The 15,664-nt window shown below is 51.8% G+C and overlaps 4 protein-coding genes across 4 annotated transcripts; 2 read left to right on the top strand and 2 right to left on the bottom strand.

Annotated features, from left to right (window-relative positions):
- Positions 1-1,078: 1,078 nt before the first annotated feature.
- BDV14DRAFT_172612 (uncharacterized protein) lies at positions 1,079-3,615 on the top strand. The gene is made up of 7 exons (XM_073768608.1): positions 1,079-1,311; positions 1,370-1,657; positions 1,729-1,950; positions 2,007-2,158; positions 2,209-2,382; positions 2,430-2,804; positions 2,871-3,615. Exons 1-7 carry the CDS (start codon positions 1,138-1,140, stop codon positions 3,313-3,315), a joined length of 1,830 nt encoding a protein of 609 aa, XP_073628670.1. The 5' UTR covers positions 1,079-1,137; the 3' UTR covers positions 3,316-3,615.
- BDV14DRAFT_172605 (universal stress protein) lies at positions 3,616-5,924 on the top strand. The gene is made up of 3 exons (XM_073768607.1): positions 3,616-4,390; positions 4,453-4,843; positions 4,897-5,924. Exons 1-3 carry the CDS (start codon positions 4,104-4,106, stop codon positions 5,575-5,577), a joined length of 1,359 nt encoding a protein of 452 aa, XP_073628669.1. The 5' UTR covers positions 3,616-4,103; the 3' UTR covers positions 5,578-5,924.
- A 1,521-nt stretch (positions 5,925-7,445) lies between these two features.
- On the bottom strand, positions 7,446-12,741 carry BDV14DRAFT_54990 (putative eukaryotic translation initiation factor subunit eIF-4F). The gene is made up of 5 exons (XM_073777005.1): positions 11,819-12,741; positions 8,376-11,654; positions 8,245-8,328; positions 7,809-8,194; positions 7,446-7,756 (listed from the first exon to the last, which is right to left on the bottom strand). Exons 1-5 carry the CDS (start codon positions 12,458-12,460, stop codon positions 7,615-7,617), a joined length of 4,533 nt encoding a protein of 1,510 aa, XP_073628668.1. The 5' UTR covers positions 12,461-12,741; the 3' UTR covers positions 7,446-7,614.
- A 1,064-nt stretch (positions 12,742-13,805) lies between these two features.
- BDV14DRAFT_54996 (TB2/DP1, HVA22 family-domain-containing protein) lies at positions 13,806-15,531 on the bottom strand. The gene is made up of 3 exons (XM_073777006.1): positions 15,416-15,531; positions 14,006-15,344; positions 13,806-13,952 (listed from the first exon to the last, which is right to left on the bottom strand). The coding sequence occupies exons 1-2, from the start codon at positions 15,445-15,447 to the stop codon at positions 14,429-14,431; spliced, it is 948 nt and encodes a 315-aa protein (XP_073628667.1). The 5' UTR covers positions 15,448-15,531; the 3' UTR covers positions 13,806-13,952; positions 14,006-14,428.
- Positions 15,532-15,664: the final 133 nt, after the last annotated feature.

The following is a 15,664-nucleotide window of genomic DNA, read 5'->3' as shown; positions in this document are numbered from 1 at the left end:
CTGGGACTAGTAAACACAGTGCTGGATTATGTCTCTTTGAAGCCGAGGGCTGGCATCAGCGGAAATGTTCCGAACAACTATCCCCCCTCAGACCGATTTGAACATTGATAAGTCTTAATTGCTTAGATTTGAGCCTACTAACTCTAATTATGGCTGGGCTACAGGCCGAGGCAGGATTATTGTAATAGACTTAAGGACCTTCCCTGTTAACATCTATTGGGCTCCAACGACTAGACTAACATAATGAGTCCTAGATGCCACCAGACAATATGATAAATTCCGTTTCGATGACTTCTCTGCCCAAGCTCGCCGTATCAGAAGAAGTTCAAGATATCAGGTGTGTTTCCTATGGGTTTTGGAGTGAAGTGTCTAGTCTTCCAGTACGAGAAATCGTCAAGACATTGTCTCATGCTGGGTAACAGCTACGAGAACTAGTGATAACCATAAAGGGACTGTGACAATCTACGAATTGCCACGGGTATCATAGAATTGAGGCTTACAATTGTTTATTGGCGGATGGGCTGGCTTAAGATTAACCAATGAAGGCTTATGTTGCTCGGTATACTGGAGATCAGCACGCCCACCCGGACGCCGCATGGAGCGAAAGATATGGTACAAGGCGCAGACCAATCAGGAAAATAACTCCTGGTCCGTTTCTCAACTGTAAATCCTACGCTGCAATCGGCAGCTTCCGAGTCTCAAGGTGGTATGCACGCAGATCACCATACTCAATCTTCCCATCCAGATATCTGATGCCCAATCCAATAAGACGAGTAACTTATGCTCAACGCACGTAAGGCGAGATTCACGAAGATTGCGACCAGTAGAGTAATGGATATGACCTGAAAACTTGAGATAATGGCCTAGACGCGGAGAATGAGAAAAGCAAGGGCCAGTAGACTACCAGGACTAACTCTGGAGCACCACAGGCCAAACACCAACGGAAGAGGAATGCAGGGGGATGTGATTGCTCCACCTTGTCTACATCATGGCTTGGGTGGTGGCTTACCTAACGGGCTCGGCGGTTGTGCGACAAGAGCTTGAAGCATCCTACTACGGTGACCTCAATCCCCCTCTCCCCCACTGTATCCAAGATCCCATCTTCACCATCCCAAACAATGCCCCACTCTCGATAATATGACAGCAAGCCGCCGCCCATATCATGTGGACCATCTGAATATGTCATCTTACCCTTCAAGGCCGCTGCTGCCTGTGTTCACTACCGCTGTCCCTCCAGTCGGGAAGCCAGTTCGACCGCGCGGCAAAAAGGCTTCGTTAGCTTGCACCGAGTGTCGCAAGCGCAAATCAAAAGCAAGCACCCTCTTCCTGGCTTATCCCTTGCATTACTTCTATCATAACCATGGTATAGTGCATTGGGCTTCCTCCTCCGTGCGATCGCTGTCGCCAACACAAGACACAATGTATACTTGACGAAGATAGTGATCGCCGTCGCCGGGGCGGCCTTGAGCGCCGGCTCGATGCGTTAGAACAAGATCGCACTCTTCTGCTGAGGCTAGTGGATAGCATTCGGCTTGAAAGTCCTGTAGCAGCCACTCGAATTCTGGACTTTGTCCGAGACGGTGCTTCGCTGGACGATATCCGCCAATACCTCGCTCGGGGCTTGTCGCCGCGCGGGATTGAAAACATTCAGCTACAGGTAGGAGAACTATTCGGGATTTAACCGGTGTATTACCCGAAGACATGGCATTATGCTTATGTTGCCTATAGGACTCCAGGAATCCACTTTACCGTGTACCGGCATGTCCCTGGACTTCTGTTACGACTGATAGCAACTATGTTTCTCACCTCATATCTCTCTACTTTACCTGGGACTTCCCCACACAAAGATGGATTGACCGTGAGCTGTTTATCAGAGACATGCAAAGTGGTAGCGTTGACTGTCAGTTCTGCTCTCCATTCCTCGTCAACGCACTTCTTGCTGTAGCCTGTGTAAGAGACGGTCCTTGCTGAATTCAAACGGCCATTAGCTGACCATGTCACTACAGTGCTACTCTGAGCTGGCGGAACAAAGCTCTTCAATTGACCCTGTCCTCCCGGGAAAATCATCATTCTACCACGAGGCCCGGAGGCTTCTGAACCTGGAGCAAGAGCCAATATCTCTCACCGGCTTCCAGGGCCGATGTGAATTATATCTGAGGTTACTGTGTCGATACCACTTGAACTAAAGCCCACTAACTTGGATATCAGTACGTGGATCATGGGCAAACATGCTCTCGCGTGGCAGTATTTGTCGGAAATTGCGACCTGCACTCGGGACCTTACCATTCAGCGAGATGCCCTAATAGCAAAGGGCGATATAAGGCACAGAGAGTTGGAACATGCTCTTGACATCGCCATCACTGGGTCGTTTAGTGCGCCACAGTAAGTATTATCCTTCGGATAATTACAATACTCTGACTCACCGGCAGTGTCGCCTTTCCTGGACTCCATCAGCCACCCATTGTGTTGAAAGCGATGCCCGAGCCCACAACATGTCGGACTCTGCCTCCTATTCATGATGTAGAGGATATGTGGTGTCCATATACTATCGAAAGAGAATTCATCGCATTGCCAGTGCCAGCACATTCTGGTTGCGTTAGCACCGAACTGTTCAACTTACAGCTCATTTTGTGGGAGATTTCGAACAATCCTTTTAGGAGTGTTGAAGAACTTTCCTTCACAAACGAGGAAATGGCGAACACTTTCCACCAGCGGTTGAAGCAATGGGCCATAGATCTGCCCGAATGCCTAACTCTTACGAGTCTACTGAGTAGCACGCTAACGCCGGCACTACTTGATATGCAGTGAGTAACCAATGCTCTCGGGGCCCTATTACTGTCTTGTCCACTGATACCCCTTCACTCTACTAGTTTAAGATATCACAGCGCTATCATAACTATATTTGATGCCCCCCCTGCCGTTAATCAGCTTGCTTTGGCAGTTTCTGAGAGAAACTTCCAGACTACACGGGTATCGTCTGCTCAATCTATCTGCGCCCTCCTAGAGAAATCCGTATCATGCTGGTCTGTCTTGTACATGCCGTTCATCTTTATACGCTATGCTCTTATGGCGTTATCTACCCTACTTGTTGACCTGGACAATTTGGATAGCAAAGCATATTTCGTGAACTCCTATACAGCCCTCCATACGCTCTCGCTTCGATTTCCTATGGCTAGAGAGGTATTGCAAATAATTGTTGAACAAGCCAGACAGTTACATGCAACTCTTCCAACTGAGGTGATGTGCCTCCCGATACACATTGATATTGATACAGCTTGGAAGTCCTATTCTTCTCGCGCAGTTGTCGAGGGTTGATACCCCGGTTCATCGTATGTTGGCGCTAGCGTTAGCGTTGGCGTTGGCACATGTGGTGGGTGCAGCGTTAAATTCGCAGTATTTCAGGAACCTATAGGACAGTAACTCTGCTATTAACTGAAGACTTGATGAAATTGGCGGGTCTAGAGCTCTAGAGTAAGGCTTAGCTTCACAATAACCTCCACGAATGACCTAACTGTTCAACCTTTCGAGGCTTGGCTGCGTGGGATAAAGTTTGGGACAAGCAATCCAAGGACTCCTTCTCCCACAGCAGTGATTGGCTGGCTATCTGTGTACAATGCTGAGTGATTATGCACACAACACCTCTTATTATGCAATCACCCCCCAGACCATACCGCCTTCCAGAAGGGTTCTGCCCCTCGTTGGCTCCGTTGTCTCCTCATCCAACTGAGACAGCGTGACGATAAGAGTCCTGCATCCGGTGTTCACTGGGAGTTATGACAGCTACTGTCTCCTTTCAGCCCCTTATCTAGAAGCCCTCAGCACTTCTACTTGCCCATAATTGACGCCCACGACAGGGTTCTATATCTCCCCGGACCTCCCGTCCGACTCCTGCGTTATCGCAAACCATGATCTGCAGCTCCTGCATCGTACCACCGGCAGAAGAACTCCAGAAGCTTCATGGCGGTTGAGCCGCCGACCATTTCCGAATTGTGTGATTGATTAAATATTTGACTCTCCAAACATTGCGCCTCCAATCCGATACACTCCACGGCCCATCTTTCTGACTTTCGCTTCTCCTTCCACTCACGTCCTTTGGACACGTCATGGCATCCATATCGCCATTGCCATCGCCCGAGGTGGAAGATACCTCCAACGCCCCAAGCCCTCAACGAACGAACAGCAACTCCGGATCTATTAGTTCGACCCGCAAAAGCAGAGCCGACAGCCACAACAGACGCTCGATCCAGTTCAACTTCGGCCAGACCGAGTCACAGCCCCCCTCGCGCCCGAGTAGTACAATGGGCCGGAAGAACTCACATCCTGAGACGCCCTCGGAGAAGTCTGGGGAACTGAAGGTGCCCGGCCGAGCTCTTTCCCCTCCACCACCGCAGTAAGTTACTCAGGCCTGATCAAGGGATAATGGTGGTCACATGCTGATGTTGTGTTGTATAGGACATACGAACGAGGAGTTTCCTTCGATACCTTCGATAACCCGGATGCCGCGGATTTCTCTCTTACCCTCAATTACAAGCACAAAGGCTATCAGCTTAGCCGCCGCAGTCGCACATTCCTCTGTGGTACCGACCAGAACGATTACTCCGATTTCGCCCTCGAATGGCTCATTGATGAGCTAGTGGATGATGGTGACGAGATTGTTTGTTTACGAGTGGTCGAAAAGGATTCTAGCATTGCTAGTGATGCCGCGGTCGAGGCCCGCAAATATCGTAAAGAAGCGGAGAGGCTTTTCGAGCAGGTCATACAGAAGAACAGCCAGAACGAGAAGGCGATCAGCTTGGTTCTAGAGCTGGCGGTTGGAAAGGTCCAGGATATCATACAGCGCATGGTACGTCTAGGTAGTTTCATTGCGGAGACCACACTCAGTACTGACTTTTCAAGATCAAAATCTATGAACCCGCCGTCTTGGTCGTTGGCACTAGGGGCAAAAATCTCAGCGGAGTACAAGGCTTGCTCCCCGGTTCAGTCTCAAAGTACTGTTTACAACGGTCGCCGATTCCAGTCATTGTCGTCAAACCTACGACTAAGCGCGAGAAAAAGAAGAAGAAGCGCCTCGCAGACCCCACTAGGCGCAGCTACAATAATATCCTGCAATTGAGTGAACAAAGGGGTAGTCACATATTCTCAGCCCCCTCAAGCCGGAACAGCAGTGTCTCAAAATTGCCTGATGAAGAGGCAGCTGTTGCAGCTGCTCTGGGTCTCCCACCACAGAACTACACAAACTCACGAAACTCACTTTCTGCATCTGACAGGAGCAGTGTCAGCAATGACGGACCTATGGCCCAGTCTCTTGAAGCGATCAACAGGTCACTTCAAAGAGACCTGTCAATATCCTCTGATGAAACGAAAATAGATGACGATTCTCCAACACCTCCTGCGGAGAACAGTTCCGACGACAGGTTGCCGAAGGACCCTCTTCCAGCTAGTGACACCTCATCTCCGGTAGACGAGGTTCCCGCAACAGAGAAACTTCCAGGATCCGCAAGCCCCGACGTCGACATTCCAGTCATAGTGACCGACGACATTCCAGAAGAAGCTAAAGCCAAGCGTCGTTCGCTATAATGGCCTTGCTTTACATCAGTTACCACCAGGCATGAACAGAAATTACCACGCACGTCTATCACAATCCGATTACGACGCTCTCATACTCTTCTCCGATTTCATTTTCTTTATACTCAGTTTACGGCCTCCATCGCGCCAATGCGAGATGCCCATGGGCGCATTATGAAACAGCTATCATCATGGCATAAATCAGCTAGATCATCACCAAAGCGAGCATGGCCTCTGTTTCGGGTTACATCATAAAGCAGTTACAGATACAGCTGTGTGTTTTCTCTCCACTACTACTACTACTACTCTACTCTACTCTACTTGAACTCTAATACAAGAATACTATATCCCTTTACAAATTTCCATATTAAAGTACTTCTTCCACATCCCCCCAAACCCCCCTCCCCCAGCCAAAGTCGTACCTTCCCATCTACAGTCCCCAGGAGTCCGGATCGCGCCTTCCGTAAGAGAGTTGAGTGCATCGTGTTGAGTGCATCGTGCATCGCCCCCTCCCTAAAAGTAGTTGTGACCAGATCGCTCCTTCCCGACCCGGCCACGGCGTGGATTTGCGCCTTCCGTAATGGGGTGGTCCCGTCTTGCACTCATCGCTCTTTCCTTTCCTAGAGGGGTTGAGGTAGGTGGGTTTATTGCTCGGCGGTTCTGCCCAACCTACAGCTACAGTGTCAATACTTCGGAATTGGTGCTTGTGATATAGTTCCATCTGGGGACAAGATGGATACTGGTGTTGGTTATTTTATGTAGACTTGGTAGGTAGGTAGGTGGGAGGGAAAGGTTAAGTTACTCGAAGGGGCTACTTGAATTAGGGATACGTACGGGTTACAATTATAAACTACCTGAATTACTTAGTACAGCGATATGAGCTAGAAAGAATATATATCAAATTCGGCTGCCATGTTTGTGGCGATTTGCCTGCAGTATACAAAGTAGATGAATACGCAAATAATGATCATTCAATAGAGCGGGGACCCAGAAGAACTCGAACTTGAACGAAACTTTTTCTAATGAGCAGATTTTTTGTCTAAGCGAGGCATAAGCAGGAGAGATAACATGAAGTCGAGTAGGTAGGAAAAGGAATCATGGATCATCCCAGCACACACATCAACGTCAACATCAACATCAACATCAACCAAGCTTTTGGTCCAAATCGACGGAAGATGGAAGGTAAGTCGAGCTGATGGCGTAAATGGATGCAATGCACAGGAAAGGAAAAGAGAAAGAGAAAAAAGCAGACATAGAGACAAGAACGACGCAGTAAGTGACTAATCTGAATAAATGAGGTATCTCTCACAGCTTCGCGTCCCTCCATTCGTGGCGGTCATGTAACAACTTGATCACAAGGTAGCATAAACTAGGTAGCCCTTCCATTGCCCATGTGGAAGACTCCGTCAACGTTCACTTCGTTCCAAGGCTCGTCGGACACGACACGGTATGGTGGGCATGTTAGACACTGGAGGAGAAAAAGTAACCGTCAGAGCTCTCCGGGTATTGAATTGAGGAAAATGCAATACAAACACAGAACAAACACAAACAGACAGATCGGACATGAACGTGAACATAGACAAAACATGGTTTTTGACAATAACTTTGATGATGAACAGCAGACAAGTGGAGTCAGGCAAGATAATCTTGAACCTACCTATCTCGCTGAACAATCAGAAGCCACTTCACTTCGCCCTGGATTCCAGGCCTGATTGATCACATCTCGCCTCGCCTCGCTTTTCACTCTTTCTCTCCTCATGTAACAACACTGAAACAAATTGTACAATCGAATGTAGGAAGGAAAAGCTGTCTCTATAATACCATGCCGAACGAAGACAATCTCTTTTCATCGTCGGGGTGCGGCGAAGATTAGGTAGGTAAAAGGGAGGATTGATAAGTTCAAATGACAAGACGATGACGATGGATGAATGGATGAATGGCTAGGTGTCAAAAAAGAGAAAAGAGGATGATGAATGGATGAGAGAGTAAAATAGAATCTTTCCAGAAGAACGGAATCATTTTCATTATCATTGCCAAAGAACAAACAATCTATGATGCTTCGCCGTCCTTGGACGGGGTTGCCGAGGGTCGACGTTCAACAGCGGGTTGTGATTTTGTGAGGGCGGGCGAGGTAGGGTTTGAGGGAGGAGAGGTGGCCATATTGTCCTGGTCTTGCAATTGGGCCAGAGCACTATACTGTATTAGTCACTGCATACTAAATCTTATGGAGCGGTTGAACATACCTGAAAGCATTCATGGAAGATGCAGCTTCCTTGTCTTCCTTCTTGCCGGCAGGGGGAGTTCCAGTCCGGCTGCTTGCAGCACTGTCGTCGCTACCGCGAACCAAGTTGCCACCAGGGCCAAGGTTCTTGCGTCCGCTGTTGCTGCGGGAGCCAAGCATGCTTGAAGGTCCGAAGGACATGGGCTGGTTGGTGTTGCGGGTGGTGCGGAGACGGCGGAGGTCATCACTGCCGACCTTGGATGAGGCGAAGTCGGTAGGGGGAGCTTGTCCGTAGCCAGAAGAGAAGCTACGGGCATCACCGCGTCCCATGGCGGCGCGTCCACCGCCACCACGGTTGGCCTGCTGGCGCAGACGTTCCATCTCGGCTTCCTGTTGAGCGCGAGCAGCCTGGACAAGTCAGAATTGGGGAACTTTCGAATGAGATTTGGATGACTTACCTCTTCACGAATCTGTTGAATGGTCTTGGGACCCTTGTCGGAGTCCTTCGATCGCCAGCGCGCATTACGCAGATCAATGATATCCTGAACAAATTAGCTAGCGATTCCAACCTTGGGAAAAGAAAACATACCAACAACATGAATCTCAGACGGCTAGGCAGGTTGGGGGTCTGAACCATCAGCTGGATGCGAGCGAAGTAGGCGTCCATCATAGCAGGACCCTTCTCGGAGGCATCAAGAGAAGCACCAATGGTGCGCAAGAGACTGGTCAAACTCTCGACCTCAGCCTCATCGGGAATACCCTCGTAGTCAACAAGCTTCTTAACACACTCGTGCATGATACGCTCTGTCAACATGCCCAGCTTGTACAGCTCACCAATGAACTTGACGAGACCGAGACCACGACGCTTAGCGGCAGCAGCAGCGTAGTACTCGTCGGACAACATAGCAACCTCCTCGGTGACACCCTCAGGTTTAGGAGGAAGGTTGACCTTCCAACCGCGCTCGAACTCCTCTTGACAACGGTTAAGCAGGTACTTTCGGAACAAGCTACCACCAGCAACGACGTTGCCGTTCCTGTCCTTGATGTTTTCGTCCTTGATTTCGGCACTCATGCTCTCAAGCATGCTCTTGCAGAACTTGGCGTAGATGGAGGCCCAGTGAGCTTCGTCAGTAGCCTTCTCGAAGGTAAGTTGAATAACCTGTCGGAGTGTGCGCCCATCGCTCTCGTCCTTGGACTGTGAGACAATCTCGAGAATCTGGCCAGAGATACGGGGGAAGTTCTCGGGTGTCATCTTGTTGAGAGCAGCCTTGACCTTACGCTGGACGACATCAGGAGGCATGTGGCCACCAGGTGTAGGACCGGCGGCAGCAGCGCCCTGACCGATACTGCGAGGCTTCCATCCAGTGCCAGATGCCTGCAAACCCTGAACCTCCTTTCCAGCTGTGAGAGGCATGGACTTGGCCATCTCTTCTTCCTTCTTGGCGGCGTGCTTGTCGCGCTTGCTGCCGGAACGGGTACCGCCGCGGCCAGAGCCAACCCGAGGGGATCCGGGCATTCCCATAGCGTGTGAAGAGTTGGTGCGGCTGATAGGAGTGGCGCCGGGTCCCATGGGGAAGCGTCCGAATTGGCCGAATGGGTTACCTACCGATGGGGTTCGTGAGTTGGACAGAGCAAATCGTTGTTCGGATGTCGTACCAGAGGGCAAGCTCTGGCGATTAGGCTGACCGAAAGTGCCCATTTGGAAGTCACTTCCAGCGCCACCACGAGATGGGTTACGTGCCATAGGAGTGCGGGCAGACTGAGGGCGGGATGAATCGGTGTCACCAACAGTCTCACGCACACGCACATCCCAATCAATAGAAGGCTTCTCCTTGAAGACAGACTGGAACTGCAACAAGAACTCCTTGTTGTAGTGGAACTTGCGGTCGGAGGGCGCGCTAGAGTTGAGAGCAGGGTTGGGCGAAGCAATGGAATCAGGATAGGAGATCTGGCTCAAATCCTCCACAAAGCGAGCGGAGTTAAGAGACTTCATACCCGCTGTAGGCTGAGGAGGCTCAACGGCCTTGTTGGTCTCGAGCTTGAGGGCGGCAGGCTTCTGCTTGCCCGCGGCGCTGGCAGGTTTGGCGGGAGGGGGCATGGAGGCATCGGAAACTGGGGTCACGGTGCCGCTGTCGGCAGGAGTGCTAGTCTCTGTAGCGGAGAAACCGCCCTTCTTCAATGAAGCGAACAGGTCCTTGTTGCTAGTCTCTTCACCAGCAGCGCGCTTCTTCTCCTTAGCTTCCTCGAGAGCTTCGGCCTCACGCTCAGCCTGCTTCATGTTGGCCTCGTAGGCTTCAATCTCCTCCTTCTCCTTGCGCTCCTTGGCTTCCTTGTCGGCCTGCTTCTTTGCGTAGTAAGCGGCTTCAGCGGCGGCTTCCTTGGCCTCAAGCTCAGCCATCTCGCGCTCAAGAGCATCGTAATCGATGTCATCCTCATCATCAGCAGGGGCAGAAGTAGGCTCAGCAGGCTTGGAAGTTTCAGCTGCAGGCTCATCCTTCTTCTCCTTGAGGCTGAGGTCCTCGACACCCTTGCGGGCGGCCTCTTCCTCAGCAGCCTGCTTCTTGGCAGCTGCTTCCTCTTCCTCCTTCTTCTTCTGCGCGGCTTCCTCTTCCTGCTTCTTCTTGGCAGCTTCCTCCTCTTCCTGCTTCTTGCGCTTAGAAGCCTCTTCCTCTTCAGCCTTGCGCTTGGCATCCGCCTGGTCCTGCTGCATCTTCTGGAGGACAGCGTCCTTCAACTCCTGCTTCTTTTCAGCAGCGGTCTTGGATGAGACGGACGCGGAGCGAGTGTGGTCGGTGCTGCTGCCAGTTCGGGGCGGAGGAGTAGCAGTAGGAGTAGCAACCTTAACGGGAGATGGTGTGGCACGAGCAGGGGAGGCCGGAGTCTTTTCAAAGGTCTTCACGTTGCCGCTATCGGGATCACGGATAGTGATAGCCTTCCTGGCGGTCTGGGGAATGACGAACGCGGGCTTGCCTGCAGCGGATGTCGTGGAAGAGCGGCTAGGAGTGTGCGTGTGGCCGGGGGTCGAGGGAACCGCGGGAGGCTGGTTCTGGCCTAGGCTGGAGCCGGGTCGGTCAGAAACCTGTGAAGGTGTACGCGACAAACCGGCAGATTGCGGGATCCCCTGCGGAACCGGGTATTGGTTCTGCATGTAGGGCGACTGGTTGTAGGGCATAGGGCGGGTTCCGGGCTGCGGCGAGGGCGGGGCGGGGCCCATGTACGGGTAGTTCGCGGGATAGTACGCTCCGTAGTTCGGATCGGCATATGGGTAGCCCTGATTGTGTTTCATCAACGTTAGATACTGTTCAAATTGTCCGCTTTCTGGGGCCAGGTTTGGGGGAGGAAATGGGATATGGGATTGGGTGAAGGGCCCATTTCTAGTATGCAACCCGCGGGGACCTTGTTTCTTCCTATATAACCCACGGCGTGGGAGCTTCTGGGAGTTGGGGTGGGGTGGTCTCACTGCTTGGGGTCCCATGTGCTGAGGGTATCCGCCGTAGGGCTGAGGAGGCATCTGAGCCATTGGGACCTGGCCCATCTGGGGAGTGAGCTGCGCATTGGCCAGCGCCGGGCTGCGGCTGGCTTGTGGGGAAGGGTATCCATGCAAAGGTCGTCCTTGGTTAGCGCCGTGGAACTGAGGGCCCATGTTGTGACCGCCTCGGGGCTGGTTGGGGGCACGGTAGTTGGGAGTAGGCGAGTACGGAACCGGTCCCTGGTGGCTAGACTGCGAGTGTCCACGACCGCGGCCACCTTGGTTGTAGTAGCCTCCACGGCCAGGACCACCTCCAAGGTGGTTGCTCATGTCGCTGTGCGTAGACTGAGAGGATTCGCGGCGCAAATGAGTCGCTTGAGGGCCGGAACCAAGAGGAGCCTGTATTTGCAAAGGAAACATGTCAGAAGTCTCCCCAAAAACAAAGAGTTGGTTCATGGACGAGAAAATCGGAAAATTCCGCATTCCACATTACTCAAATATGCTGATTGGAAAGAGTCGCACGTCTGAACCCTCCTAATAAGAATATATTCGAAAGCACTTACATTATCACCAGCATTTCCCAAGCTGCCAAAGTTCACCTGAGCACCGAAAGACGAGGGCGGCGGGCGACCACCGCTCGAAGCGGGCTGAGGAATAGGCGAAGGCGAAGTCTGCGGCGAGGTCGCACGAGGGTTCGCCGGGGCCGAGACACCCAAACCAGACTGAGGCTGAGTAGCCAAAGCGGCCGGATTGCCCATGTTCGGCGAGGACTGCTGGGGCTGGAAGCCGAACTGCAGGCTGTTGGGACGACCAGAGGGAGTTCTGTTGGCCGAGGTGTACTCTGCGGAAATGGTCACCGAGGGCTTCTTAGCGTGGTCGCCTTGACCAGCCGCCGGGGCGCCATTCACGATGGTCGGGTTGGAAGGTTGCTGCATGGGTTTGCCGCTCACAGAAGTTGAGGTCGACTTCCCATGTTGCGATGGGCCACCCACGGTGACGGGAGCGGCGGCGGTAGAGTCCGTCGCGGACTTCTTGGTCGCGTTTGCGTAGGATCGAGGCACCGCGGTCGAGGAAGAGGTCTGAGCGGGAACCGGCGCCGAAGGCGAGGCTTTCCCACTGATCGAAGGGGTGGAAGAGTGCGAGGCGGCCTGGGCTGAGGTACTCTGTCCTTGAGATTGGCCGGACTTCTGAGGGATCGAGCTCATTAGACAGGTGGAGGGAAGTCGGCGAGGTTAGGAAGGAAGAAAGAGTTGATCAAAAGGTCCGGGCGACGAGGGTGAACAACAAATAAAACGATGCTTCTCGCAAAGAAGAGAGAGATCGTTTAGAGCTGGAGACAGCGTCGAAGCAATGTCAGAGGCGTGTTACAGCAAGAGGGTGAACACGCTTGAGAATCCCACATCCAGATTTCCCACACACAAACGGGCAGGAAAAACAGGGCGACAAGAGGGATATCACTTTCGGTGGAAAGAGAGAAACGAAGACCACCCACGGTATTTTTACTCAGCGTCGTGGTCAACGACGAATGTTGTAAAAAGGAAGAAGGGGGGAAGAGGGGAGAGGAAAGAAGAGGTCAAAGTCTTCTGGAGAGATGGAAAGGATTTCGGGTTCCCTTTTTTTTTTCTTACAAGACTCCCTTCACGTTTCGGTGCTGGTGTTGCCTGACGAAAAGGGTAAGGTTCTTAGGAATACATCGCCGCCTGGCTCCCAACAAAAGCAATTCTACTTCTTACTATGCTGTAATTCTTCTATCTTATTCTTCATACCATGGTGAATACTTTCTCGGCCTATTCTGGTTACAAAATCCTGACCAGAATCTACAAAGTCCATCGGGTGGAGGCGGCAAAACACTACGCCAAGACCTGCCGGAGTATTGTTCTGGAAAGATCAGTCTCCCACACAATCATATTAATCATCCTGCTTCTATTCCTATACCATAGTAGCCCAGAATTTAGGCAAAAGAAAACACCAATAATATGACCACGCATTGACCTAATGAACAGTGTAGTCTCCAATTCAAGCACAGATTCATACTCAAGCGCATTCAAGTAAGTCTCGCCACAAATCCAATACAGTATCAAACCCGTAAAATACCCACCTCAAAGCCAATTTTCACCCTCCCACGTCGCGAACGACGTTCCAATACAGTACGTGTATTCACCTCCGTCAATCCGTCAATCTAAACCCGCGCCATTCGGACTCGGGCCTTGTCGCTGGCTCTGCCCTTCCCCTTCCAGCCTGGGCTTGCTTGTGCCACTTCTGGGCTTTGCCCGGCTGGCCTCATTATTCTCCCCTTGCTAGCCTCGCAAAGCGCGAAACATCCCACGTCTACCTACAGCTTATGAGTCGGCCGTGACTCATCGACTCAGCCTCGTCTAGGGTCTCGATGACTCGGATTCGCTGGCCGAGCCATACGGAGTACATACAGCGCAGTGAAGCAAGCGCCGGTATCATGGTCTGACTACCCAAGGTGAAGGTGTGATCTGATTATTCAGTCGCGGCGAATGAAACGGCTGTCGCGTGTTCGTAATCTATCGAAGCCAAAGGCCAGCCCGAGTCAAGACCTAGTCAAGCCATATCTAGATACTATGCATGCTCCTCTGACATGATTCCAGTCAATCGGACTCGGGTGCGCTGTATTATTGCTGACAAGTGTGACATCATCATATGTGCCCAAGGGGACCCAAGATCTTATATCTGGGGGTGTGTCAGTGGCGGCGTTAAAGCGTGTTTAAGCAAAAAGCACGGACGGCGAGTTCGGACTGTAGCTAGATTGGTTGAGTGATGATCGGGGAAGAATTTCCTGTTTATCGTCACTGGCTGGATCGGGGGTGATCTTGCTGTTGTGCATTGGGTGCATGACGTACAGTGCGGTTGGAGTCGGATGTTCAGAGTAAAGTTTTTTCGGCTTGTCGATGGTTCTCCATGCTTTTTTTTTTTACTTTTTTTTCACTGGGGTGAGGGATGGCTTGTACAAGATTATATTGTTCGGACTCCGGATTAACTTGAACATGCCAGAATAGCTTGAGGTACTGTCCATTTAGATTGTTGATATGAGGACTATCTTCAATAACCTTAAAACTCCAGATCATTCCATATTTCCAGTTGACAGTCTTAACACCGAGATGGCAAATATTAATGCAAAAGACGCATTATGTCGTTAAATTCCCGTCTTAACGGCCTTCCCTTGCACGGGCAATTGCATCGACAGCGCGCACAGCAAATTCGACCCCGGACGACGCCGCAGCTTCGTCGCTTCCAAACCAGTTACTGCTCGGACGAGGCGAGCGGTCTCGCGTATCCTCGTGCTCAATGTGATCGAACGAGTTGTCGCTACGGTTCTTCCGCAATGGCGCACCGCCATAGGCAAGACCATCGTCTTCGAGGTTGCGCTCCTCGTTCATGAGGGCGTCCCGGAGCACCTCCAGCATATCCCGCTGCTTGGAGTAGAAGCGCGCCTTCTCAGCGCGAGACTTGGACTCGAATTCTCGAGGGAGGAGATATCCGCTTGCGGAGAGCTCCTCTGCGCGAGCTTCCTGGCTCTTCCCGGGGGATGTCAGTCCCGCAACCGCAGAGCTGATTGCCGAATACCAGTCCGTAGCCGGAGCGGGATTGCTCCCGCCAACAGCCGAAGGGAGGTTAAAGCGCGATAGAAGCGATTGAGCGTAAGCGGCTGGGCCTGCTGGCGGAGGGGTAGCAGGACGCTGCGGGGGAAGACCCAGCACGCGCTCTCGAACAAAGTCGATCAGTTGGTAGAAGTATTGCAGGCCCAGTGCCTTGGCACGCTCATGAGAGCGGCCGATGAACTCTTCAATCTCACGTTCGTGATGCGCCAGGAACGGCTCGACGTATTCCTGGTACATCATGCGAGCGCCTTGTGTTTGTGGGAGAACGAGGTATGCGAAGAAGCTGAGGCGGATCCAGCTGTAGAAGGGGATCCATCCAATGATGAAGTATGTCCATGATTCAGCCATGAGGATGGCTGAGAGGACCACCCAGTACATTAGCCATGGTGCCAGCTGGTATGGATCGGACGAGCGAAGAGCTTTGTAGGAGGCGAAGATGGGGAAGAGGATGGTGAGGACGGAGCTAAAAGTGTCGGTGTCGATCAGTATAGGCGCAGCTGCAAGGGAAGCGCAATGTGACAGCTCGATACTTACGAGAGTGCATCTGCAATTATCCCGAAGAACATCTTGCTAGTTGCTGCAGTGACAATTCCCTTCGCTTGTTGGACTGACGAATCCCCCTTTGTAAGAGATAGAAAGAAGAATCGACCAGTGGTGTTTGATGCGGAGGACGACAACCTTATCTGAAGCTGCCTAGCTGCGGGGTACGTTCGAGAATCGACAATTACAAAGCGGTCACCGACAAATCGAACGAAGCAGAGAGATGCAGCAAGAGAGAAGAGG

Source organism: Aspergillus stella-maris (genome assembly GCF_047715825.1).
Source record: "Aspergillus stella-maris strain CBS 113639 unplaced genomic scaffold BDV14scaffold_24, whole genome shotgun sequence".
NCBI lineage: Eukaryota > Fungi > Ascomycota > Eurotiomycetes > Eurotiales > Aspergillaceae > Aspergillus > Aspergillus stella-maris.
The sequence above is the reverse complement of the archived record's forward strand: the minus strand, read 5'-3'. Positions and strand labels throughout refer to the sequence as shown.

Excerpts from the sequence above, each read along its gene's own strand:
- BDV14DRAFT_172612 (XM_073768608.1), top strand. The coding sequence starts at position 1,138 with ATGACAGCAAGCCGCCGCCCATATCATGTGGACCATCTGAATATGTCA. Across the intron at positions 1,658-1,728 it reads TTGAAAACATTCAGCTACAG|GACTCCAGGAATCCACTTTA; the intron begins GTAGGAGAACTA and ends TGTTGCCTATAG. Across the intron at positions 2,383-2,429 it reads GGGTCGTTTAGTGCGCCACA|TGTCGCCTTTCCTGGACTCC; the intron begins GTAAGTATTATC and ends ACTCACCGGCAG.
- BDV14DRAFT_172605 (XM_073768607.1), top strand. The coding sequence starts at position 4,104 with ATGGCATCCATATCGCCATTGCCATCGCCCGAGGTGGAAGATACCTCC. Across the intron at positions 4,391-4,452 it reads CTTTCCCCTCCACCACCGCA|GACATACGAACGAGGAGTTT; the intron begins GTAAGTTACTCA and ends TGTGTTGTATAG. Across the intron at positions 4,844-4,896 it reads AGGATATCATACAGCGCATG|ATCAAAATCTATGAACCCGC; the intron begins GTACGTCTAGGT and ends TGACTTTTCAAG.
- BDV14DRAFT_54990 (XM_073777005.1), bottom strand. The coding sequence starts at position 12,460 with ATGAGCTCGATCCCTCAGAAGTCCGGCCAATCTCAAGGACAGAGTACC. Across the intron at positions 8,195-8,244 it reads TTCAACAGATTCGTGAAGAG|GCTGCTCGCGCTCAACAGGA; the intron begins GTAAGTCATCCA and ends TGACTTGTCCAG. Across the intron at positions 7,757-7,808 it reads TCTTCCATGAATGCTTTCAG|TGCTCTGGCCCAATTGCAAG; the intron begins GTATGTTCAACC and ends AATACAGTATAG.
- BDV14DRAFT_54996 (XM_073777006.1), bottom strand. The coding sequence starts at position 15,447 with ATGTTCTTCGGGATAATTGCAGATGCACTCTC. Across the intron at positions 15,345-15,415 it reads ATAATTGCAGATGCACTCTC|CTCCGTCCTCACCATCCTCT; the intron begins GTAAGTATCGAG and ends CGACACTTTTAG.